This window comes from Cnephaeus nilssonii, assembly GCF_951640355.1.
Source record: "Cnephaeus nilssonii genome assembly, chromosome: 22".
Taxonomy (NCBI): Eukaryota; Metazoa; Chordata; class Mammalia; order Chiroptera; family Vespertilionidae; genus Cnephaeus; species Cnephaeus nilssonii.
The window spans coordinates 11,464,876-11,490,996 of NC_137093.1; the positions used below are offsets into that span (position 1 = coordinate 11,464,876).

General features: G+C 42.0%; 2 protein-coding genes across 15 annotated transcripts in view; one reads left to right on the forward strand and one right to left on the reverse strand.

Moving 5' to 3' along the window:
• The first annotated feature begins 5,904 nt into the window (after positions 1-5,904).
• RNF34 (ring finger protein 34) lies at positions 5,905-22,117 on the forward strand. 6 transcript variants are annotated; one of them, XM_079762260.1, is made up of 8 exons: positions 5,905-6,036; positions 6,581-6,681; positions 8,238-8,307; positions 16,521-16,742; positions 17,867-18,274; positions 19,372-19,458; positions 19,889-20,090; positions 21,200-22,117. In XM_079762260.1, exons 3-8 carry the CDS (start codon positions 8,299-8,301, stop codon positions 21,388-21,390), a joined length of 1,119 nt encoding a protein of 372 aa, XP_079618386.1. In that variant the 5' UTR covers positions 5,905-6,036; positions 6,581-6,681; positions 8,238-8,298; the 3' UTR covers positions 21,391-22,117. The 6 variants fall into 6 exon arrangements, with proteins under 6 accessions (XP_079618386.1, XP_079618387.1, XP_079618390.1 ...); XM_079762261.1 differs by having other exon boundaries at positions 6,581-6,643; XM_079762264.1 differs by lacking the exon at positions 8,238-8,307.
• Positions 22,118-24,730: 2,613 nt separating this feature from the next.
• KDM2B (lysine demethylase 2B) overlaps positions 24,731-26,121 on the reverse strand; it is a 90,118-nt gene continuing 88,727 nt past the window's right edge. For 4 of the 9 annotated variants that reach the window (XM_079762250.1, XM_079762245.1, XM_079762251.1 and 1 more), the window contains exon 23: positions 24,732-26,069. In XM_079762250.1, the coding sequence (XP_079618376.1) occupies positions 25,888-26,069 (182 nt within the window). In that variant the 3' untranslated portion in view covers positions 24,732-25,887. Of the gene's footprint in view, positions 26,070-26,121 lie in introns of all 9 variants that reach the window. The other 5 variants (XM_079762244.1, XM_079762243.1, XM_079762247.1 and 2 more) reach the window with 4 other exon arrangements.

Below are 26,121 nucleotides of genomic sequence, written 5' to 3' on the forward strand. Positions count from 1 at the left end.
CTTTTGGTATCAGGGTTCTTCAACCATTCAGCCAAGTGTAAGACCAAAGCTAGTCAATAATCATTATGTCTATTTTACAGATGGAGAAACTTAAGGCAGAACACGGGTTATATGTTCAAGTCAGCAAAGTGACCAGGAAAATTCCATAAAGATTCTGAGTCCAAAACAAATGATTCTGTGGAACCATCTGTTCTCCAACTACTCTCTAAAGTGCAGTATGTATTGTTGAAATGGATTTTCCTGTAGCAGATGTCAATCAGACAGCCAGGATTCAGATAAGATCTGGCTTAAGCATTCCAGTGAAGAGATGCCTTTTTCATTCTACCAGTGAGTAGATTAAAAAAAATTATTTTAGAGAGAGATGAGAGAAGGGAGGGAGGGAGGGAGGGGAGAGGAACAGAAAAAGAGAGAGAGAGAGAGATGTGAGAGAGAAACCCAAAACCTGGGCATGTGCCCTGACCTGAGAATTGAACTGGAGACCTTTCTATGCACTGAGATGACGCTCAACCAACTAAGCCACACAGGTCAAGGCACCAGTAGGTAGATTTTATGACCTATCTACAACTTTGGCATTTACAAACTCAGGTTAGGATAGTTATAGAATCCCTTTACTCTTTTAAGTCATGAAATGTAAGCAATGGCCACAAAGAAGATGGATTACTTTGGGTAAATAGTTAAATTTGTGAAGGTGACCAAGGATAAAAACAACATAGCAAACCAGATCCAATTCTCAGATACTTTCATTTGGATGATAGCTAGGCAACCAGTCATGCACTAATTTAATAATGCAACTTAACTCAGATGGGGGTGGGTGGGGAGTGGGTAGAGATGTGAGTGTTGGATTTAAGACAAGAATAACAGAATGTGGAGAATTGTTAAAACTGGGTAATAGATACATGGGACTTCATTACACCGTTCTATTTGCTTCATATATGTATGCTTGAAATTTTCCAAAATAAAAAATGGCTTATTATAGCAAGCTAACCAACTTTGCAAAAGTTTGTAAGATCTCCCATGATTTATCAGTAAGTCCTATAATAAAAACCATTTCTAGAATAAAAATAGCTAGCTTCCTACCCTCTTGACTTATGAATACACATGATGTTGAAATAAACAGATTATTTAGTAACTTTAAAAAAATTTTTAGCCCTGGCTGAGTGGTTCAGTTGGTTACAGCATCATCTTGATATGCCAAAGTTTGGGGTTCAATCCCTGGTCAAGGCACATACAAGAATCAACCAATGAATGAATGTTTCTCTTCTCTCTCTCTCTAAATCCATAAATAAAAAATTTTTTAAAATGGCTGCTTCTTGAATTTGGGATTTTGAAATTATTTGACGTAAGCACATTGTGAATTAAAAAAAAAATTTGTGAGGGATTAAAAAAACAAAATCAGAGAACAGCCCCAATACATCCTAAGAAAGTAGTTGAACTGCAATAAGTTATCCCACCTGTCTTGTTAATACTTTTTGACTCTGAATTACAAAGTATTGAACTGCTATGACTGTTAGGAAACAAACCATTTTCCTGAACCACAATTGGTACAACTAGTACGCACCTGAAAAAGGATTGTTATTATAAAAAGTCTAGCCCTAGCCGGTTTGGCTCAGTGGACAGAGCGTTGACCTGCGGACTGAAGGGTCCCGGGTTCAATTCTGGTCAAGGGCACATGCCCAGGTTTCGGGCTCGATCTCCATAGGGGGCATGCAGGAGGCAGCCAATCAATGACACTCTCTCATCATTGATGTTTCTATTTCTCTTTCCCTCTCCTTTCCTCTCTGAAATCAATAAAGATATATATATATTTAAAAATGCCTCTCAAGCTTTAGGGGGTTCCAATTTCAAGCATTTAGAGATTGTGAACTCCTGTATTCTATTTGCTCCTTTATTTTTTTAAATATCACATACTTTCTCAATCTTCCAGAAATAATTCACTCAAACATTTATTAGGAGCTTGCTTTATTCTAGGCAAGTCTTATTCTTAAGACAAGTCTTCCACAGGAATTGCAGTTTTAAAATGATCTTCAAGCCCTGGCTGGCATGCTCGATGGTTAGAGCGTTGGCCCAAGCTGGCTAAATGATTTGAGTGTTGGCCAAAGCATCAAAGGTTTCAGGTTCAATTCCTGGTCAAGGGCACATACCTGGATTGCAGGCCCCATCTCCTGGTTGGGGGTATGTGTGGAAGGCAACCAATTGATGCTCACATAGATGTTTCTCCTTCTCTTTCTCCCTTCCTCCCTCCCTTTCACATTCTCTAAAAATCAAAGAAAAAAATATACTCAGGTAAGGATTAATAACAAAAAATAATAATAAAATAAAATAATGTGGTCTCCAATACTTAAATCTCTACCTACTCTTGGTTGTTTTCTTTTCTTTTTTTCTTTTTTTTTTTTTTTTGGTGTTTTTTTTTTTAATTGTTTTACTCTGGACACCCTCCAGCTTCATTAACTATTTTGTTTCTCAATATTTTTATTATTATCACTAGAGGCCTGGTGCACGAAATTCGTGCACAGGGAGTGGGGATCCCCTCAGCCCAGCCTGCACCCTCTCCAATCTGGGACTTCTCAGGGAATGTTCCACTGCTGGTTTAGCCCAATCCCAGGGACCGGGCCTAAACCAGCAGTCGGACATCCTTCTCACAATCCTGGACCACTGGCTCCTAATTGCTCACCTTCTTGCCTGTCTGGTTGCCCCTAACTGCCCCCCGGCCCTGATCACCCCTCACTGACTCTGCATGCCGGCCTGATAGCTCCTAACTTCCCCCCACCCCCACCGGCCTGGTCACCCCACACAGCCTGCTGTTCAGTCATTTGGTCGTCCCTCAATAACCCCCCTGCCAGCCTGGTTGTAGGCAGCCATCTTGTGAGGTCATGATGGTCAATTTACATATCACCTCTTTATTATATAGGGTTATTATCACAGCTTTATTAAGATATAATTCAGCCCTAGCTGGTTTGGCTCAGTGGATAGAGCGATGGCCTACAGACTAAAGGGTCCTGAGTTCGATTCTGGTCAAGGGCACATGCCCGGGTTGTGGGCTAGATCCACATTAGGGGGCAATCCTGCAGGAGGCAGCCAATCAATCATTCTCTCTCATCATTGATGTTTCTATTGCTCTTTCTCTCTGAAATCAATAAAAATATATATTTTTAAAAATATATAATTCACATATCATACATATACAATTCACTCATTTAAATTATACAATTAAATATTTTTTGCATACTTATAGAGTTGTGTAATCATCACCACAATCAATTTTAGAACATTTTCATCACCTCCCCAAAGAAACCCTGTCCCCATTAATAGTCACTCCATTTCCACCCCCCGCCCCCATCCCCTCAACCCCAGGCAACTGCTACCCTACTTTTTGTCTCTATGGATTTGCCTATTCTGAACATTTCACACATATGGAATTGTGGTAAGCAGTTAAGATAGGCATGAGCAGAACAAGGATGATGGGGCCAAGTACAGAAGGTCACCAGGGCGTGCCTAGCAACAAGCAAAACTGGGAAAACAAGGACCTTGCCCCCAGGGTAACCTGTCCTCCCCTAGCATATCACTGGTCATACCGTTCGGACCCTCCCCTGACCTTTCCTCCATGGTGGCATGCTTCTAGTCATGAGGGTTAGATTCCCTTAGAAGAGGAACAAACAAAGAGGCCGAAAAAAGCCCTTAAGCATTAAGCTCCAAGGACAATGAGGTTCTGACCCGCATCCAATACATCTAGGCATCAGTTGTGTTTCAACTCCAGGCCCAGAAAAGCTGCAAAACCAGACAAGCAACGTCATGGCTTACATTAGGACCAGCTACATTGAGTCATGACCCCCAGCCCTGGCGCCAACTAATCAGTAGAGATCACGACCCTGAAAGGACACACCTGGAAAGCTGATGAATGTTCTACTGAGATCCTCCCCTGAGATCTCCAGATTAATATCCTCTGGATGGAGGGTCCAGTTTGACTCTATGGAGCACCTCCACCTGCCGCCTTCTTGGCCAACGGGAGAGACTCCCGGTTACTCCCTCTGTCTACCATAACAGTTGCTTCTTGTATGTGCCCTGACCAGAGATCCAACTCGCAACCTGGGCATATGGGCAACAACACTCTAACCAACTTAACTACTGGGCCAGGGCCAGTACTTCATTCTTATTTTGGCTAAATAATATTCGATTGTACGGCTAGACCACATTTTATTTATCCATTCATTAAATAATGGATATTAGGGTTGTTTCCACTTTGGGGCTACTATAATTATACTGCATAAACATTCATGTACAAGGATTTTGTTGTGGATATTAGTTTTCATTTCTCTTGAGTTTATACCTACGAATGGAATTGCTGGGTCATATGATTTACCCCATGTTTAACATTTTGAGGAACTGCCAGACTGTTTTCCAAAGCAGCTGCCCCATGTTACAGTCCCATCAGCAATGTATTAAGGTTCCAGTTTCTCCACATCCACAACAACACTTATCTGTCTTTTTTATTTTTGCCATCCTAATTGGTATGGAGTGGTATCTCATTGCGGTTTTGATTTGCATTTTCCCTGATGGCTAATGATGTTGAGCTTCTTTTCATGTAGTTACTCATTAACTCTTGGGATAGACCTGCCAGCTTCCTTTCTAATGAGACATATGGCTTTGTACCATTAGCAAGTTTTTACTGAGTTTCTTTGTGCCTAGATCAGTGGTCGGCAAACTCATTAGTCAACAGAGCCAAATATCAACAGTACAACGACTGAAATTTCTTTTGAGAGCCAAATTTCTTAAACTTAAACTTCTTCTAACGCCACTTCTTCAAAATAGACTCGCCCAGGCCGTGGTATTTTGTGGAAGAGCCACACTCAAGGGGCCAAAGAGCCGCATGTGGCTCACGAGCCGCAGTTTGCCGACCACGGGCCTAGATCATTAGAAGAACTAATACTCTCTTCCAGTGAAGCTCAGCGACGACTCTTACACGGTGAAGAAAGGCTTTCTTCGAATTTTTGCAAAGAGGAAAATCCAGGACTATATTGGATAAATCAATGCTTGAAGCAAGAAAAACAAGCTAAAAACTAAGTATCATTTCAGCCTAAGGAAGTGGCGTGGCTTCGTGTTTTAACCTGACACAGGACATATAAATAAGCAAGCCTCGTACAAAGGAATACAACAGTCTTACTAGTAGGTCCTCAAGACACGTCTTTCTTATTTAACTAAAATACGGTTGAGTTGGAGGGAAGAGGGACAAGTGTAGTGAAACCAACTGAGTGTCATCCAGTCAAGCTGAATACTTTAATTTACTCAACTTGTTCTGTTAAAAAAAACAAAAACTCCAAGGGCTCACCTGAATTCGCTCATTGTGCTAGAATTTGGTTGTTTTGAACATCGCTCTAAAAAGAGCAGCTGGGATTTGAGAACCGTTAATTGAAGTTGTTTCCAACAAAGCCGTTTTAAAACCGCGTCTGTGCGTGCGCAGCTGCCGCAGCTCACCGGACCCTCTGGTGAGGAGACCTGAGGTCATTGCCGAGTGTGAGGGGCTCGAAAGTCTCGAGAGGAAATCTGCGGCCCCTGCTCCGACGGTTATAACAAAGGCCTGCAAACCTACCGGCGATTTCAAATGCATCACGCCTCTTCCCGCCCCGGGGAACTTGACCGGTAGCCAAATCTCAGCCGCACAGGTTCCTCAGGGGATCGGCAACCGCCGAGAGAAAGCCTCCCGCCACGCCCAGACCCGCCCACAGCCGCTCAAGCCCGGATGGAGTGTTCCTCCGCCCACCCAGCTGCGCCAGAGGCCCCGCCCCCTTTCCACTACTTGATTGGCTCTGGTGACCGGCCCCCCGAGCGGCGGCTTTGGATTGGCCAACTTGGCCGCCGCTCGGCGCTCTTCCCGGGGGCGCGCGGCGGTCGTGACCACGCCTCTTACGTCCGGACGCTTGGTCGCCTCCGGAGGCGCCGTAGTCGCGGTCCAGAAGGAAGGAGCACGTCTCTCCGAGGAGCTGTTATGGTGTTGAGTTTGCGGCGAGAGCCGACCGAGACGCGGCGGTCGCGGCCATGAAGGTGAGGGACCGGTGGAGCAGGGCAGTCCCTCCGCGTCTCTCTTATCCGGCCAGAGCGCCCGAATTGCTTTCTTTTCTCCTCGGCGGCACCTCTCCAGAGACCTCCGCTGAGGGGCGACCTGGCCGCCCGGCGTCTGGGTCCCTGACCGATCCACGACAGATATCCTGGGTTCCCCCATCTCCCCAACTCCCACAGCGCCTCCGGTCAGCAAGCCCGCGGAGCGGGGAGAGGCCGGGCGCCCCCTGCGCTCACGCCTCAGGGCTTCGTTCTGCGCCGGGCCCGGTCCGTGCCCTCGGGGGCCTGAGACAGACCCACTTAGTGTTCGCCTCAGCCCTCGCGGCTTTGCCCACAGCGTGCCCTTGCCGCCCCGAGTCCTTGAACTAACCCAACTGTCGGGAACACCACGGGACTGTCGCAGGACCAAAACTGCAGGATGAAGAGAAAAGGAGGGATGCGGGGAGCCGCGAGGCTGGGGCCAGGCTAATAGATTAGAAATGTCTCGGGCCGGGGATCCCACCCCGAAGGTTTTTTTTTTTTTCCGTAGGTTTAACATTGGGGGCCGCGACCTAAAGCGCTAGCAAACTGGATGTGTCTGCATCGCCAGTAGGTACGCAGCAAGTAATTTGACAGCTTGAGTTCTTCAAGGTGGGTGTGAGAGCGTGGGAGCATCACTGAGCGAGAAGTTGAAGGGAAGGGGGCAGGTTCTGGCCTACTTTGGGGAGCGGAGAATTTTCAGGAGCTCCGTGTACAACAGTCAGTTCAGGTATTGATTCATTTGCCGAACTCAAACCCAGTGGGATGAGTCATAAGGTGATGATACCCTTTGAGACATAAGCCGATTTCATTCATCTCCAAGAAGAGATGTGCTTGATGCGGTAAGAAAGCTAACAGAATGAGCGGCTGGCTTAGAACTGGACCTACACAAAGTCTCAAAGATTTACTGTGGAAGACTGATAAGGGAGTGTCAAGTAGCTAGAGAAATTCAACATATATTTTATCAGACATTTCCTACGTTGTCAGGAGGGAGATATTGTTAGTAGAAGTAATTCAAAACACAATCCCACCCTTTAGAAGTTTGCCAATCCAAAGGGAAGACATTTGTAAGTAACTACATTATGAGAATGAAAAAAAAAAAAAGTGAAACCCTCAAGAGCAAGAAAGGTTATTTCTGGCCGCAGGGAGCAAGGAAGAATTTTGCAATAGGTAACTTTTGAACTGCGTGTTAAAGGTATGAGGCTATCTTAGGAGCTTATTTTTAACTTCCAGCTTTAGTTATAAAATATTTCAATTTAGAATACTTATTGGAATGTCTAAAACTAGCTTTCTTTCTTGAAAACCACCGTCTTCCAAAAACAGGGATCTATGGATAGAATTCCTCAAAGACCATCAGTATCTTTATTAGTATTAAATTTGTGGTCCATCAAGGAACTAGATGTAGAAGGAATTAGGGACGGTCCAGTGTTGAATTTTTAAATCAAGCTCTTTAAAAACAGAAGTGTTTTTTAATTTAGGTGGAAGATACAGCTTTCTGAGTTGAAATTTTAGAAACAAAGTTTGGTGGCGGTTGAAGATGTAGAAAAAATAGATTTCATGAAGCAGATCTAAATGGACTTCAATTTGAACAAGATGACATTATGAAGATACTGCATTTCATTTATGTTTTTGTGAAAACTGGATTCACAAAATTTAGGATTTGAGCTATTTATTTAATTTTGTTGTATATTGAAATTGTTTAATTGTGGGGATTTCTGGGCAGGGTCAGTGATTCCTGATGTCATGGAATTCTAACATTTGAATGTTCATTTAAGCAAGTACTTCCAGTGGAATTAAAATTATTTTAAAAGCAAAGCAATCAGATAAAGTACATCTTCACTCAAACCCAGGAGCAACTGGTTTTAGTATATGTGTGGAATGGGTATTTACTTTCTTCCTTTAATTTGTTTGTTTTGAAATAAGTTTTACCTCTCAAGACTCAAGTAACTATTTAACCTTAGAGTAGCATGTAATTAACTCATAAGGGATTTAAAACAAAAGCAAAATCGGTGTCCTATGTTAATTTGATTTAATCCTCCATGATTTTCTAGATTTCTATTGATCTCAGCTTTCCTTAATTGTATTAATCACCTTCCATGCTCAAAATGAGATATCAAGGAGAAAGTAATATGTTGACTATAATTTTCTTTCCTTTTTTTCTTTGAAAGGTGGGGGAGTGGTGCTAAGGATCAAGTACACTGTTTTAGAAAAAGAAAACAAAACCCAAACATGAGGAAGGTATGATCTCCAGCACACATTATTGTAAAACTCTATCGATGTGACCAAATGTCTTACCTAAAAATATTACATTTTTAAGATTAATATCTGTTTTTGCAACCTGCTTAAATGTCCAAATGGTATGAAGAAAGAATTTAGGATGTAGGTAGATTTTCCTCCTTGGTGGTATATGGTCTGATATTTGGTCAAAAATGTAGTCGAGTTCCTTGCATATTGTTTTTCAGTTGAAGCAGCAGTTTCAAGAAGAAATCCTTTCACATTTTAAGGAGCATATTTTTCTCAAGTGGCTCTAAATAGGATCAGTATTTTTGCTTATTATCTCAACTGTTTCTTCTGCTTTGCTCTAGTTCTACTGGAAAGTTTAACCCAACTGAAATTGAAACTGCAAAACATTGTTTTATATTTACTGGTTTCAAGATTTGAAATATCTTTTCATATAGTTTAAACACAGGACATCGAATTTTAGCAAACTGAAGGTTGTTTGGAGTTTAAAACAAAGTCTACAGTGGTTGAATTCTCTGAGGAAACTTTCACTGGTGGAAAAACTGGATCCCTGCTTGGTCTTTGTAGCTTACAACATCCAAGAAAATGTTCTTAATTTGAAACTTGTAGCGTTATTCTTAAAATATCTGTAAAATATTACCATATTTAATTTAGAGTTGTGGCAAACAGCTCTTAGGAAGTGGCATTATGATTACTGCTGCTTACCTAGTTTAATCAAAAGCAAATGATTTAGACTATAATTTTTGCAAAATGGAACTAGGTGTTAGAACAGTGGAATCAGACTAGTCCTTGGTTCAGCAACCTCAGTACTTGAGTTCTGGCTAAGAAAGTTTATTTATAAAGTCACAAGTAGACGTGAGCTGTAGAAGAAATGGGCTCAGGAAACAAGTTAAAGAGGCAAAAGAAGGGTCTTGGAAAGGAAAATGTGCCTGGGGAAAGGGGTGTGGAGAAAGGGGGGGGGGGGTGTTCTATAGAAAGAGGGAAGGAGGTCCCTCTCTAGAGGCACGGATCTTAGAGGAGGTCCCAATAGAATATTCATCAACTTTCCAGGTGTGTCCTTTCAGAGTCATGGTCTTCATCAGTGCAGCTGGTCCTGATGTTAGCCCTGGCATCGCTTGTCAGGTTTTGCAGCTTTTCTGAGCCTGGAGCTAAAACAACTGAGGCCTGGTTGTTATCTCTACGGGTTAATGCGGGTTAGTGCGTAAGGGAGTGGTTGTGCAAGGGCCTGTATTAGAGGCCACTCTTTGTCTCCTTGTTCCTCCTCCAGAAGGGTCTACTGCATGACTATGGACATGCCAGGGGAGGAAAGGTCAGGGGACGATGCAAGCCACATGACCAACGATATGAAATGTCAGGGGCCCAAACCATAGTGATTAAGAAAGGTTACCCTGGGGCAGTGAGGTCCTTGTTTTTCCAGTTTTGCACATAGTTAGGCACCCAGGGCTTACCCCCCTGGTGACTTATATTTGGCTCATCGTCTTTGCTCTGATCATATCTATCTAACTGCCTACCACATAATTATTTAGTTTTCTGCTGTTTTCAAACCCATTGACTCTCTGTATTTGGCTATCATTTGATCTTCATGAAACCGCCATAGCTTTTCTTATTTTTATTTTATTTTAATTTTTTTTAAGAGTGTGAGAGAAAGAAAACATCGACTTGTTGCTCCGCTTATTCATGCATTCATTGGTTGATTCTTGTATGTGCTCTGACCAGGGAAAGAACCCACAACCTTAGCATATTGGGACAACACTCTAACCATTCTTCTATAACTCATTGTAAAACTGATCCCTGAAATCAGGGCAACCTTTCTTACTCTTTATTTTAGTTTGCCTGGTTACTATTACATTGGGTGGAATCATTAAAAGGCATCATATTCTAATGTAGTTTAGGTTTCAAAATTTGTAATAAACTTTTTGTTAATTCTTTAAATTTTGGAAGTATTTCCCCATCATAGGGATTCTAAAAGCATATTAGGTTATACACACAATCAAAGACAGCTGAACCTTGAGGCCATTTGAAAACTGGCACTCTGTCCGAAAGGATAGGCTGCTGCTCTTGCTTTGTTGACTGAAATGATGATTCAGAATGAGCTTATATTGTGTGAATCTGACTGAGAAATATGAGAGTGCTTATAAAATCGGTAGTCTGTTATTGTGGAAAAAAGTGTCACAGTCCTGGAATCTTGTCAGCCCCCTTCTCATGCACCACTTCCTTCCTTTATACTCCTACCGAGGGGAGGAAATTTCTAATTCATTCTTAAGGAACAATATAGGAGGAACACTTTCAGAGGAACACTTTTATTACCAGAAGGATAAAAGCAGTTTTTAGGTTGGTGAGTTTTAGCAAATGAACTAACTACACATGCTTTAGCTCAGTCCTTTCTGGGACTTGTCTGATCTGTCTTCCTGTGGGGGGATGGCAGTATGGTCAACTAGATGGTAAGCTGCTGTTGGTCAGCTGGAGTGTCCTATTATCAAGACCAATTGGCTGCAGAGCTAAAGTCATATTCTCCAATTGGTGTTCTATAATAATAAAAGCATAATATGCTAATTAGACCAGACAGCTGAATGACCTTCCAGATGTCCTTCCGGATGACCTTGCAGACAAAGCTGAGGCTGAGAGGACCAAGCCCCTTGCACAAATTTCGTGCATTGGGCCTCTAGTTAGTAAGTAAGCAAACATTTAAATTTGTTTGTCTTATTTTTTAACTAGAGGCCCGGTGCACGAAATTTGTGCACTCGGGGCCCCTCAACTTGGCCTGCACCCTCTCGCAGTCCGGGAGCCCTCAGGGAGTGTCCCTAGTGCTGCCACGGAGGAGGGAGAGGCTCCCACCACTGCCACTGTGCTCGTCAGCCAGCGGTGAGCCTGACTTCTGACTGAGCGGTGCTCCACCTGTGTGAGTGCACTGACCACCAGGGGGCAGCTTCTGCATTGAGTGTCTGCCCCCTGATGGTCAGTGCTGCACATCATATCCACCAGTTGTTCCGCCATCAGGCCGAAACCAGCTCTCCAACATCACCCGAGGGATCCTGGATTGTGAGAGGGCGCAGGCCAGGCTGAGAGACCCCACTGGTGCACGATCGGGGCTGGGGAGGGACGCAGGAGGTTGGCCAGCCAGGGAGGGACTGGGGGAGGGCTCCAGGGCGTGTCTGGCCCGTCTTGCTCAGTCCCAATCTGCTGGACCCCAGCAGCAAGCTAACCTACTGGTTGGAGTGTCTGCCCCCTGGTGGACAGTGCATGTCATAGCAAGTGGTTGAGCAGCCTTAGCATATCATTAGCATATTACACTTTGATTGGTTGAATGGCCAACTGGACGACTGGAAACTTAGCATATTAGGCTTTTATTATATAGGATTAGTTCCAAATTAGGAGTGAAAAAAAAGGTAGTGTTATTGGCCCTCAAAAATCTTGGAGCAGCCCTAACCGGTTTGGCTCAGTGGATAGTGCGCCGGCCTGTGGACTGAAGGGTCCCAGGTTCGATTCAGGTCAAGGGCACATGCCTGGGTTGCAGGCTAGGTCCCTGGTTGGGGGTGTGCAGGAGGCAGCAGATCAATGACTCATCATTGATGTTTCTCTCTCCCTCTCCCTTCCTCTCTGAAAGCAATAAAAATATATTTAAAAATAAATCTTGGAGCAATGGCTTTGGGGGGAAAAAACACACACCAAAACTGGCATTGGGTGTCAGAATAACATGAGATCTAGGTATCTGGCAGTCCAGAAAGGAGGCTGTGGTATTTAATCTCTTACTAGGCCCGTGTAAGTTTTTTAATATGATACCTGGTTCTTAACTGATATAAGCAAGGCCATGGTCCCAAGAATAATCTATTCAGGAACAATTTTGGCTGAAGGGGTTGTGTAGAAAAGGGATTATCTAAGAAGAGCCATTTGTTTTCAGTAGTTGTTGATGACTAGAAAATAAACTGCAAACATAGCTAAACAGGGCTAGAAGTTTTGTGCCAAGCATAGGAATATGTACCTGGTTTTTCTCTATCTTGTTTCGAACTACATTCTTGATCTAGGGAGGAAATGTTGCCAGCTTTACAGATTATTGTTCTTCCTAACCTCTTGGATTCATGTAGTTTAGCCTATAGAGTCTTACTCTCAACCCTGGTCCCAAATAGGTTTTAGAATTTTTAGTCACATAAGCCCAGATCATAGCTTTAGTTTTCAGAGATCCAGACTTTGGCTTCATTCATGGAAGGGTAATAGTTATTGTTTGTTTTGTTTTTGTTGGTTTAAAAGCAAATAAAAGGTGGATGGTGACCCTTACTTCAACAATACACCTCTTTGAATTGAGGTAGAGCAACAACTTGGTGGATTTACTAAAAATTCAAAAGCCAAAGGTCTGTGCCTTGTGTACTGTCTGGAAATTGGGTTTGCTCAGAAAATCTACAAGGAAATGTAGTAATTTGGGAAAAGCTTCAAGCTTGTTACTAAAAGATGAGCAGAGAGTGAATTTAAAAAAAAATAAGGGAATACAGGAGGAAGATCTTAGAGGATAGGGAAGATAGAATAGAACTTGGGTCTCTGAAGCTTTTAAAGGAAAGGTGCAAAAGGGGAAGCTTTTTGGCTATTACCCTACCAGATACGGTAACTGGGGAAAGGTACTTTGAATAAAACTAGTGACTGAGCTGCCCCAACCGGGTGGCTCTTGTTTATGGCTTTCATTCCTGGTCAGGGCACATACCTAGGTTGCACGTTTGATCCCCAGTTGGAGTACGTACGGGAGGCAACTGATCAATGTTTCTTTCTCCCTTCTCTCTCTAAAAAGTCCATAAATATATCTTCTGGTCAGGATTAAAAACAAACTAGTGACTGAGGCTTCCACTGTTTGAAATTTCAGACCTTTCAAGAAGGCTGGAGTGTTGCAAACATTCTTTCAGAGGCTAATAGTATATGTAGGCAGATTTACCCTCAGGATGTGCTAAGAGAATTATTGGGAGATTATTTTCTTACTGGGAGATTTTGTCCAAATTTGAGTTCACAGATCTAATGAAGCCAAAACCTAGATTTTTCAGTGTTTCCTCTGTCCTTCTACTCTGGTTTTTGGTTGAGTTGTACCAAATAATAGGGTGTAGCAACATATTTTTGCCCGTTTGTAAATTTTTATTTTATGATGACGTAGCCAAAAGAAGATAGAAGTGATCTTTTCATTATTTTTCCTTCTGGTGAATGAAGAGGAAATTCCATCCCCTTTATAGAAACATGAGGAATGGGACAAAATTATTACCCTCCAATATTGATGTATACACAGAGATTCCACCTGTTTTCCCGAAGTAAACTCTTCTGTTCTCTTCACCAGAGCTGTGAACATTTTCAGCCTAGAATTTTAATGATCATGGTTTGGAAATTCGTATTCTGTAATTTATTATACAGCTGATTGCTGAAAGAACACAACGTGTGGCAGTGCTGATTTTAAAAGGGAGTATGATTTGGATTTGAGATTTTTAACCTGCTAGGTCAGAGTCATTTTTTACCTTTATTATTTTTTCTCATTAAAACAATTTGAACTTTCTGGGTAGCATGAAATTTTTAAATAATGTTACATTGCCATTCAAGAGGTAATATAAAGAAACCTTTTACACAGTTATTTATCAGAGTCATGATGGCAGAACTATAGATGCAGTGGAAAAAAGTTCTGTCCACAAGGAACATTTACTGGAGTTGGGAAGACAACATCCTCCAGAAATCAGAACAGGGATAAAAGCTAATATAGCTGTTTAATTGTTTAGTAGTTAGGTTAGCAGGAAGCTGAAGCTTTTCAAAAACTTTACTTCTTTAAACTTCTGGAATGAAGAAAAGTTTATTCTGGTGGCATAGTCTACAGTTGAGTTATGTATGACTACCCCAAAATGTTACGTACAAATTAAAATTTTTAAAACAACATTTTACTTGTTTTAAGAGCTTACCATTTAAAAAAAAAAAAAAGAACTTACCTTTTAAAGCACTGTAGATGGAATCCTCTGGTAAAAGAATACTCACTTTAGCGCTGGCTCGTGTGGCTATGTTGGTTGGAGTGTTGTCCTGTACACCAGAGGGTGGTGGGTTCAATTCCCGATCAGGGCACTTACTAGGATTCTTGTTAGAGTGAGTGAGGGAGGTGGCCCGATTGATGTTTCTCTCTCACATGGATTTTTCTCTTTCTCTCCCTCTCTCTAAAATCAATTAAAAAAAAAAAGAATACTCACTTTAAATGAACTGTTAGTAAATTTGGATTTTCATCCTCTTATATTTAAGCAAACCATGACTCTAGAGTATATATTTAAAGGTATGAACTATTAACTATAATTTAACTGGACTTTTAAAGGCATCACTGTTTCTTGAGAATTACAGGGTGTGAAGCTATATAATACTTAAGTCAGTGACCCTGATACTTAAGACTGTTTGAATCTTATATTGTGGTTTCTTACTACTTTACCTTCTCCTTTCCCTATATTTAGTATAACATACTAGAGACCCGATGCATGAAATTCATGTAAGGGTAGGCCTTCGCAGCCCCAGCTGTGGGGGCCCTCGCAGCCCCCGCTGCCTCTTGGCCTCCTGGCCCCAGCTGCCTCCGTCCGGAAGGTTGTCTGGATGGTTGTTCTGCTGTTTGGTTGGTCAGTCGACTTGCATATTACGCTTTTATTATTATAGATTACTTCTGGGTAGTAGCAAGAATAGTATGATCCTTCTATAGCATCCCAAATAGTCTTTTAAAATTGTTTAAAAAAAGTTTTTAAAGAACTTGTTGGACAAACAGTAAATGTTTGAACAAGTTAGATAAATAAATGAACTATGCCAGGTCATGTGCTGCCATTTTAACGCATAAGATCTCACCTAAGTGGACTTCTATTACCTATCACTTATCCAGAGTCTACAATATGCTTTAGAATTAGGTCAAGGGACAAACATTGGTTCCAAACATCATAGCTTTTCTACTTTAAGCATGGGAAAATACCTTGAGCTCTCACTGAAAAAAATATGTATATATATTTCTAACAAGCTTGGTTATTGGGTTTCTAAGTCTGCAGTAAAAAAGGAGACAGATTACTAGGTAGGTATAGTGATAGCCGTTTGTGGTTCACAGAAAGGGAAGAGATGAAAGAAAAAAGACATAAAAGGCAGTACATTACTTTCAGGCCATTTAGTGGGGTGGCAGATAGCCCATACATTTAGTGTTCAGTATTTTCAGTTTGAAAGGTAGAATAGCCCTCACTGGTTTTGCTCAGTGGTTAGTGTTGGCCCTCGGACTGAAGGGTCTTCGGTTCGATTCCCGATCAAAGGCATGTACCTGGGTTGCAGGTTCAATCCCAGGCCCCGGTCAGGGGTGCGTGGGGTAGGCAACCAATGGATGTCTCTCTCTCACATGGATGTTTCTCCCCCCCCCCCCCCCCCCCCGCTTCTCCCCTTTCACTCTCTCACTAAAAACAATTGAAAAAATTATTCTCAGGTGAGGATTAACAACAACAAAAAGTAGAATAACTGCTTTTAAAAAATATTTTCCTAATGTCCAATTAATATATTCTTTTTAAAGATTTTGGGAAGTAGAGAAAAACTCAAGAAAATAAATTATACAAAGATACATTAAAAACTTAAAAGAGCTTCATTCAGTTGGCATTTTGATGTTTTCCCAGTCTTTTTTTTTTAAATAAAAAAATTTATGCCATGGTTTATTATGCCCAGCTACAAATAAGAACGGAAGTTTAATGAAATTAAGTAATTTGAATTTATATTCTTTCTACTAAATGATAGCTGGGAAAATCTGCCTCAGCACATAGAAAAAATGGGTAGTTTTTATGATTATCCCCAATGGGAAATATTCTTTGCAAATACCAGAAAGTTATCTTTCCAAATAGCTTAAATTTTTGACACTTTAAAGAATAATCCAGCTCTAGCTGGTTTGGCTCAATGGATAGAGCGTTGGCCTGCAAACTGAAGGGTCCCGGGTTCGATTCTGCTCAAGGGCACTTGCCCGGGTTGCGGGCTCGATCCCCAGTAGTGGGTGTGCATGAGGCAGCCAATCAATGATTCTCTCTCATCATTGATGTTTCTATCTTTCTTTCTCTCCCTTCCTCTCTGAAATCAATAAAAATAAAAAAAATTAAAGAATAATCTCAAAGTTATTTAGGGCAAATATACCTCTCCAGAATGGCATTCCTTGAGGATCTCAGAGAGCCCAGGTTCCACATAGCTTTAATCTGGTTCCTTCTTATATTCCTTTCCAGGCGGGTGCCACATCTATGTGGGCTTCATGCTGTGGACTGCTGAATGAAGTCATGGGAACCGGAGCTGTCAGGGGCCAGCAGGCAGGATTCGCCGGAAGCACCGGTCCATTCAGATTTATGCCAAATTCTGATTTTTCCACTTCTTACCCACCAGCACCTACAGAAGGGCCTAATATAGTTTGCAAAGCCTGTGGACTTTCATTTTCAGTCTTCAGAAAGAAGGTGAGTTAGATTATATATTATATACAAAAGACATCAAAATTCTTGATTGTATGTAATTTTGAATATGAATGAATGTTCATTTCTTTTTATAAAAATACCAAAAAGTTAGTCCTATTAATCATTTCCCATTTAGGAAAGTACTCAGTTGGAGGGACTAAATGACTGTTCAAGTTTTCTGACTAGACATTGTTACTTGTCATGTTGCTCAGGCATCCTTTCTCCTGAACTTTGACCTGTTTGTACACCTTGATTCTTCCTAATGATCCTTATGTTCTGAAGCAAGAGATTTAATTAGTCTACAGTTTTGTTCAGAGATGATTTACTGTATATACTCTGATCTCTAGTTTCAAAAAATATATCCCTAACCATATTCTTAACTCCAGTGAAGAAATAAATTTAAGTATTAAGGTAACTACTGTTCAACATAAAACACTTGGGTTAAAATTGTTCTTTTCTGAGAACCATCATACAATGGTTCTCACAATCTTTGATTTTCAATTCAGTCCTTTAAAATACTTAAGGAACAAGGTATTAGCTTGTGGGAACAATGCACCAAGTGGAAATGACCACATCTTAGTGTCTACTTTAAGTTTTGCTAGTGGAATGGCTTTGACTGTGATTAAGGCTGTGTAGGGTAAAGATTACTGCATTAGTGGGGTCCTCTGTTCGCTTGGATTGATCTTGAGAGATCAGTTGCCTTTCTCTTTCCTTGTGTTATGCGCACCCCCTCTCCCCCGCTTTCCTTTAAATGGAAATTGTTCACGTAAAGAGTTTGTGGTTGTGCTTTCTGCTCCATGTGGTTCCAGACAGCTCTGCTCTGCTAATTACATGTTTGCCCCAAGGGGTGGAAAGGTTTTAATTCATTAACACAAGAGTGTATGGTTTTTGTTTTTTTTTAAGGGCTGTATTTGAACTTCTGTGAATCCAAACTGCCTTGGCAGTGACTGTTCTTTATTTTTATGGCTTTTGGAACATTAAAACACCTGTGAGAATAGTCTGGTGCCACAGAACACTTCATAAGAATTAGAATTAAATGTTAAAAGAAGACAAAAAGAAAGAAAACTAGTACTTTCACAAGGGGTCATAGCTGGCAATCATTAAATGCTTCTGTTCTGTTTCTTCAGCACGTATGTTGTGACTGCAAGAAGGATTTTTGCTCCGTTTGCTCAGTTTTACAAGAAAATCTTCGTAGATGTTCCACCTGTCACTTACTACAAGAGACAGCCTTTCAGCGCCCTCAGTTAATGAGACTGAAAGTGAAGGATCTGCGGCAGTATCTCATTCTTAGAAACATACCCATTGATACCTGTCGAGAGAAAGAAGACTTGGTAGATTTAGTGCTGTGCCACCATGGGCTGGGCTCTGAGGACGACCTGGACACCAGCAGTCTGAATTCCTCAAGGTCCCAGAATTCTAGTTTTTTTACACATTCATTTTTTTCAAGCTACACAGCCCCCTCTGCTACCATGTCTTCATTTCAGGGAGAACTAACGGGTAGAGACCAGACCTTAGGATCTGGAGCCTTGGCACAGGTATGATTGGTAATTACCATAAGGGCCAGGCATGTCTACTCTTGGTGGGGTCTTTAGAGGTTGATGCCTCCTAAAGGGAGCAGAGGTTCCACACACTGCTGAACTTTGCACTTACAAGTCTCCTGATGTGAGTTTCCAAGCTTAGGTGCTAGGTGGCCCCAAAGTCAGCTATTTGAAGGGCCCTAAATAACTCTTCAGTTTCTTGACCTTAGTTACCTCAGTTTCCCTATCTTATATAGTGAAATAATGACTGTGAAAAGTCATATATAAACATTTGCAAGACTGTGTCAGTGACCATGGAAAGAGTAGTGTAAATTAATCTAATGCCCAGTTGCCTTGCTGCAGTAAAAGTGTCCTAATTTGGATCATGGGAAAGAACCATTGAATTAGTGAACGAAGGTGGTTATTTGTTAATTTCAAAGAAGTACCAGTGCAGAATACTCTCCCAGTGAGGTAGAATATTTGAAACAGAACTAACCTTGACTGTTGTAGAGCTATGGTCAAGAAAAAGAGAAAGATATGAAAGAAGGTATATAAATCAAATGGATTTCTATCCTGCCTAAAGAGAAGAGTGCCCCTGACTGTTGAGGAATTCCTAAAAACTAGAACTAGCATCAGCCATCAGTGAAGAAGTCTAGAAACCATTCTTTGGAATTAGTATCGAGATCTTTCAAATCATACCCCTGACACTTGCACTGATCTTGAGAGCTTTAGTTTCTATCTATATTTTAGAGGCTTAAACCACCTATATGTAGGCAGATCCTTTGATAATGACTCAGTGCTTATGGCTTTGGCCTATGGTCCCATGATGGGACTGTCCTCAGGGGGTTCTAGTTAGGTTTTATAAATTCACATATACCTAGGAATTTGGCTTTTGAGATAATTTTACGGAAGTGAAGTTGTTGATGAAATCATGTAGGGCCCAACTCTTTGGAAGGGGCAGAAGCATTCAGGATCCAAAGAAGTCATGGAATATGCCCATTGTGGGGGCATTCTTAGGGAAGGTCTGTGGAAAGGTTTACTCCAGTGATAAAAGATGGGTTGATACTGTTAGGAAAAGGTGATTTCTGACATAACCAGATCCATTATGCATATAGGTACAAAGTGAAATAGCATCAGCAAACACAGAAGATGATGATGATGATGACGACGATGATGATGAAGAAGACAACTTGGAGGAACGGGTGAGAGCTCCTATAAAATTTGGTTTTCTGACATGTCAACCTGGCAGGCAGGAAAAGGCCCATGTACACTTTTGCTGATTAGCAGAGGATATTTATTCAGGTTTGAATGTAGCACAATATATAACTAGAGGCCCGGTGCACGAAATTGTGCACAAGTAGGGGGCGTCCCTAGGCTTGGCTGGTGATCAGGGCTGGTCGGGGCCTTCATTCTGCGCCACCCCCTGGTGGTCAACACACATCATAGCGAGCTGTCGAACTCCCAAGGGGACAATTTGCGTATTATTAGCCTTTTATGATATAGGATACTTTAAGGACTGATAAGAAATCTGGGAAGTGATGACTGTAGGGTGAGGAGAGCATGTCATTTTTCTTGCTGTGGGAGGTCTGAATTGGTAGGAACAGAGGTAATAGAAGTGCTGTATAATTTCAGGCACCTGGCCTCTCCAAGAAGAGACTGAGAGCTTCACTGTCTGACCTGTCAAGCCTTGAAGATGTGGAAGGGATGAGTGTGCGCCAGCTGAAGGAAATCCTAGCTCGGAATTTTGTCAACTATTCTGGCTGTTGTGAAAAATGGGAGCTGGTAGAGAAAGTAAACCGCTTATACAAAGAGAATGAAGAAAACCAAAAGTCATGTAGGTTTCTTTTTTCCTATTTCCCCTGTAGTATCCTTCCTTAGGCTTTAGAAGGTGGGCTGTTTGTTACAAGTCAAATTTATTTCCGTGACAATGTTTATTTCTCTTAAACCCAGGGATTACTGGCTTTTTCAACCTTGAATTATTGTCCTTCCAAACCATATTCATGATTCTCATTGATCCTTTCTGTGACTTGAAGAAATGGAAGCCTCAACATCTATAACTCTAGGGCCAAATCTCAGGCTGTGAATTTAAAAATAATTTTTTAATCCTCACCCAGGGAATGCTTATTAATTTTAGAGAGAGGGGGGGAGAGAGAGAGAGAGAGAGAGAGAGGAGAGAGAACAAGAACATGGATTGGTTGCCTTCCATATGTGACCTGACCGGGGATTGATCCCACAGCCTTTTGGTATATGATGGCACTCCAACTGAATGAGTCATACCAGTCATGGCAGGCAGGCATGTGAACTTTTAGAATTCATTTAGCACCTTTCTTATTCAGATTCTGGATTTTCTCAAAACCTAATCTGGGCCACAGAGACAGAAAAGGCCCACATCCCTTTTCAGTTACAGTTCAGCAGTACCAGGGTGGCCAGAAACAGGTGGCTTTTGAGATGCTTCCAAGGCTGGAGTCTGGGGCTTCCTCCAACTACAGGCTACTTGATGTACAACTCTTCATAACTTTACTATGGAAATATAACTCTTTCCTGCTGAGATGAGGCCCCAGACACTGCAACTTTCCCAAGATGGAAGTGGGTTGAAAAGTCCAAGGGTATTCTAACTCCAAGGCCCATATTAAGGACAACTTAGGTTTCCTCATTTTTATTTACAGAAGCAATCCTCACAAAACCTGGAATTATATGGATTAAAATAGAATTAAATAGCTAACATTTGTTGGGCACTTCATACCTGGTCCTAAGCTAAGCATTTCTCATTTATTCTCACAAAACTCTATCAGGTGTAGGCATTAATATTGCCAACTCTAGTGGAGGGAAGTGCAGAGAAGTTGGGATTATTTTTTACTGCAGGATCATGCTGTGCCTATTGTGGTCCCTCAGGTGGCTGCTCAGCCTATCAGGCGGCAGTTCTAGCTCTCTGTTGCCTTTCAGATGGCGAGCGGCTGCAGCTGCAGGAAGAGGAAGATGACAGCCTGTGCCGGATCTGCATGGATGCCGTCATCGACTGCGTCCTGCTTGAGTGTGGGCACATGGTCACCTGCACCAAGTGCGGCAAGCGCATGAGCGAGTGTCCCATCTGCCGACAGTATGTGGTGCGCGCTGTGCACGTGTTCAAGTCCTGAAGTAGACGCTCTCCCCGACAGGACAGGCTTGAACCCAGACATTTCAATGCACAGAAGGGACTGGAAACTTACTGTTAAAAGTTGAAGTTATTTTTAAAAATTATTTTCACTAACTGGGAACAAAGATTCATCCTAAGTTACGGCAACATTGGTCCATGCCATACGCCTGTCAGCCTGGCTTCATCACACGTCTGTGGTCAGTAACTGCTGAAGTCAGACTGCTTATGGCATCAGCTACTCTCCCTTTGAAGACATTTATCTTCTCTTACTACTCCGTTCTCCTGTTTTTAACTTAAAACTACTCAGATGTTTGAAACTTCTGTTCTGTTTGGATGAGATCACTGCCCTCAACTGACTAACATGGTACATGCTGAGCAGTGGCACCTCTGAATGTTCACTTTATTAGTCATGGATATTTTAAATGCTACTATTTGATGAATGTAAGTTTCCACATTGTTGCTATTTCTGAATTTAAATTTGAGAACACTGACATCCTTCTATATAGTCAACTGCCAGGGCCTTAGAGACTAATAAACATGTCCATTTCTGTTCAGGTACAGCTTTTTATAGCAAGGGCTGCATCTAGCTTCTTCACTAGAGAAAAGTGTGTGTTAAATTCTTTACTAATGTGTAATTGGTTTACACTGTTTTGTATAGTGAAAGTGTATTTTCAGTGCTACTGCTAGCTAATTTGAACTTTAGGAATAAAATTAGATTTTCAAAAATGCTTTTGTTTACATTGTCCTTAGTTAGTCTCTAATTCACTTGGTACAGTGTGAATGGGTGTCCGCACCTGGTCTAGCTCCCCTTTTTAAAATCCTCACCCGAGGACATTTTCCCATTGATTTTAGAGTGGAATAGAGAGGGAAAGACAGAAACATTGATGTGAGAGAAACATCAATTGGTTGCCTCCTGCACACGTCCTGACCAGGGCCCAGACCAGGGAGGAGCCTGCAACCGAGGTATGTGCCCTTGACCAGCATCAAACCCAGGACCCTTTGGTCCGCAGGCCAACGTTCTATCCACTGAGCCAAACCACTAGGGCTGTAGCTCCCTTCTTCGGTTGTGGTTCACACTAACCAGCATAATAAGCAGGTCATTGCCTCCCTACAGAAGCCCTAAAACTCGGCACCTGCTGAAGCTTTAGGAGCACTTACCTCGCCTTACTTATTGTGAGACAGTGAACTCCAGAAATCCAGCCTTCCCCACAAATTGGGAAGTCTTCAAATCCAGGCCAGCCCTCAATAGCAAGCACATTTAGAAGCTGAGCAGTAGGTGCTGGTTTGTCTAAGGTTAAATTAGAAAAGTGAGATTTATTTGCACATAGTCTCGGCTTAAAATAACTTACTTAATGATTTCCTCTTGGATTTTTATAAGTTTCAAATGCTTGTTTTTAGCAAAAGGATAAAAACTTAATGGAGGATCTTTTTAAGTAGTGTTTTAAAGTCACCTTGGGTTAGTGAGAAGCCAAAAAATTTTTACCCTAACAGGCTTGACACTTGGAACAACTGGATTACAAGGTACTAACTTGTTTGGCAAAAAGCAAACATTTCTCTCTGAAGTCTGCATTTTATAGCTGGCATACCATGCCTCTTGAAGTTAATTTTCTGAATACATAATATATCAAATGGATAAAATTCTGAAAGTCCAAAACGGAATACAATGACATCTTGTCCCTGTCCTCACAATGTAAAAGGATGGCATTTGATGCTTTAGAGGAGCCACGGTGTCTTCCTTCGTAAACATAAGGTTTCCTAGAGGAAGAAGGGAAGGAGCCTCTCTTTCCTGGGTTCTTAGCCGTGATCTAACACAGGAAGCACCACCTCTGGTTTATGTTACTCTCATTACATCATCAGATATGTTGTATGGGCTCAGAGCAGCTGTTTGCAAGCATCTAGCTCAGCCTGGCCTTATCTAAAGCTCATTTTTAAATGACAGGTCTGTACAGAGACTGGGTGCCGGGGTAAACTCTCAGCTGGATTTTTCAGTGTATGTGGGAGGGAGCTCACCTGTTAAAACCACTAGGCAGGGGTCCTCAAACCTTTTAAACAGGGGGCCAGTTCACTGTCCCTCAGACCGTTGGAGGGCCGGACTATAGTTTTAAAAAAAAACTATGAACAAATTCCTATGCACACTGCACATATCTTATTTTGAAGTAAAAAAACAAAACGGCAAAAACACCCGCATGTGGCCCGCGGGCCGTAGTTTGAGGACGCCTGCACTATGGCAACCTGCCTCAAGCCTGGTGAGACGCTGTGTCTTGGCTCTGTGGTTTGTCCCTATGGTAGCTACGGATTCCCAGCTCTGGAACCTCCTCTCAGCAAGCCTGGGTGCTCCCAGAAACGTTATAGGACAGTCAGGGGCCTCTAACACAGGGCTGTTTACCTGAAAACCACGCTGTTCCTTAAAACAATTCCCAAGGAAGAGGCTGCCTCTACTGGACATCAGGGGAACTTACCCAGGGGTTCGGAGAACTCAGGCTGTCAAGAAAACCAAAACTTGACCTCTAGTGGGGGTGCTCCATGATGAACCGTCAGGCTTGCAAGGGTAAGCCATGTTTTATAAATAAACCACAGAGTGCTAAACTAATCTTCTGTTAAGTGCATCTCCCAAATTAAATTCTGGGGTGCAACAGCTTCAGATGTCTCCAGTCTAAGTCAGGAAGAATCTATGGATTTAAGTTAACAGAAGGCACAAACCTAGATGGGATCTAAAATCATTTTGCCATGACAGATAACGGGAGGGGCAGGCAATATGAAAACTACCGTTAGCAGAAAAGGCTTGTCCCAGGAGACCCAAGTTTTATGTTGCTACTGATTTGGAGGCAGGGAGTGGTGTTATCTTCTCCATTTTCAGATTCACTAGAGCAGTGTTTATGTATTTGAGTACAAGGTTGCAAGGCTCTGTTGTTAGATCTAAAATGGACTCCACACACCTTTGGCAGTAAAAATACCAAGTGGACATTGGTGTAGCATAGTTCTTTCCCACTACCTTTATTAGCCATAAACAGCAAGATCTCTCTCTAAAGATGGGGAAAGCCGGCTGGTATGCCTCAGTGGTTGAGCATCGACCTATGTATGAAACAGGAGGTCTCGGCCAACGGCACATGCCTAGGTTGCGGGCTAGATCCACAGTAGGGGGCATGCATGAGACAGTGATTCTCTGTCATCATGAATGTTTCTCTCTCTTTCCCTCTCCCAAGGGACTACTGCAATTTCTCAGATGAATAAGAAATTATAGCTTGTTTGGCCTCAAAACAATATATACTAGTGTTGAGATTAGTGCCCCTAGACTTTCTAATCAAATGTCTAGTCCACTCCTAGAACAGAAACCCTCAAAGTCCAAGAGTGGGTGTTTTTTTTTGTACAATTGTTTATACAAATTCAACAAAGGTAAAACCGAGTCGGGAAGGTCTAGGAAAACACCACCAAACAACAATGGCACTTATGAATGCATATCTTTACAACTGGGGAATAGCCATGTTATAAACCTGAAACGAGAAACTCTGCTCACACTTCAAAGGAGAAAGAAGAGGAAAAGAAAGGCTACGTTGGGTCATTTACTCTACTTCTTGACTCACCGTATAAATTAGATCTATGTAGAGTCCAAGAGCTCATGCTGGAGCAAACCCTCCTGAGTGCAAAGGTTGAAGTTCAATTTTAAAATTTTTGAGAAAAGGGTGAATTCTATACAGGGGAACCTTGGCAAAGTGTCTTACTTCCACTATACTTTACATCTATGCACAACATGCTTATGTGATTTCTTAACGTCCAAAGCAGGCTCTCCGCTTCCAGGTAAGCATGCTTTTAACCGGAAGGCTCAGCCTGCCCTGCCAGGTCTGGGCACATGTATAGATGGATTATTTGTGTTGATGAAGTCCAGGGTAAGTTCTCTCCTACTTTAAGGAAACCAGGAAAGTTGGCAATCAGAAAACAATAAAAACACTGGTATGCATTCAAACCTTGCATAAATAACTTTTAAACAATTTGTACAAAAATAATTCCTCATAATGTAAGATGTAACAAAACCAAACAAAATATGTCAAGACGGCAGATGTGTTGTGTGGTCCACTTAATGTTGACACCAAAAACCCCGGAGTTGCAAGGAATGAGGTGTCCAGAACAAAACACCATCACAAAAAAACCCACAAAAAAAAAACAGATAAACTCCTAAGCTCATGCTTCAGTAAGAGAATTTCTCCAAAGTTCATCCTCCTCTCCAACAGGAATGTCTTCTTGGTAAAGGCCGCCTTAGAAATGGTCCAGAAAGCAGTGCAGTTACTCTTCATAATAACCCAAATGTCCAGCTCACTCATCCCCAAAACGGGTGGTGGAACGGCATTGCCTTGGCAAGACTTGCAAAATGGAATCGTTCCGCGGTCTGTTGTTCCAAGTTCCAAATTGAAAATAAAAGCCCTAGTTTCTGTGAAGTCTTTTACCCTCCCCTGGCCCTGTCCCTTCCCCCCACCCACCCCGTATTTACACACTAGTCCTTGGACTAACTCAGTTTTTGCAGGAGTTTTTCTTCCACTTGCCCAAACTGGACACTCACAGACATTTCAGCTATGAACTGCTCACAGCCTTCCTTGGTAACTTGCTTGCAGTACCTCAGGTCAATATGACAGATATTTCCACAGCGCTTGAAGAAGGACAGGCATTGGTCAGTGACCTTATTGCAGTCTGCAGGGAAGAAGACAGAATGTGAGGTGCAGGGAATGGAGCCTGAACAAAG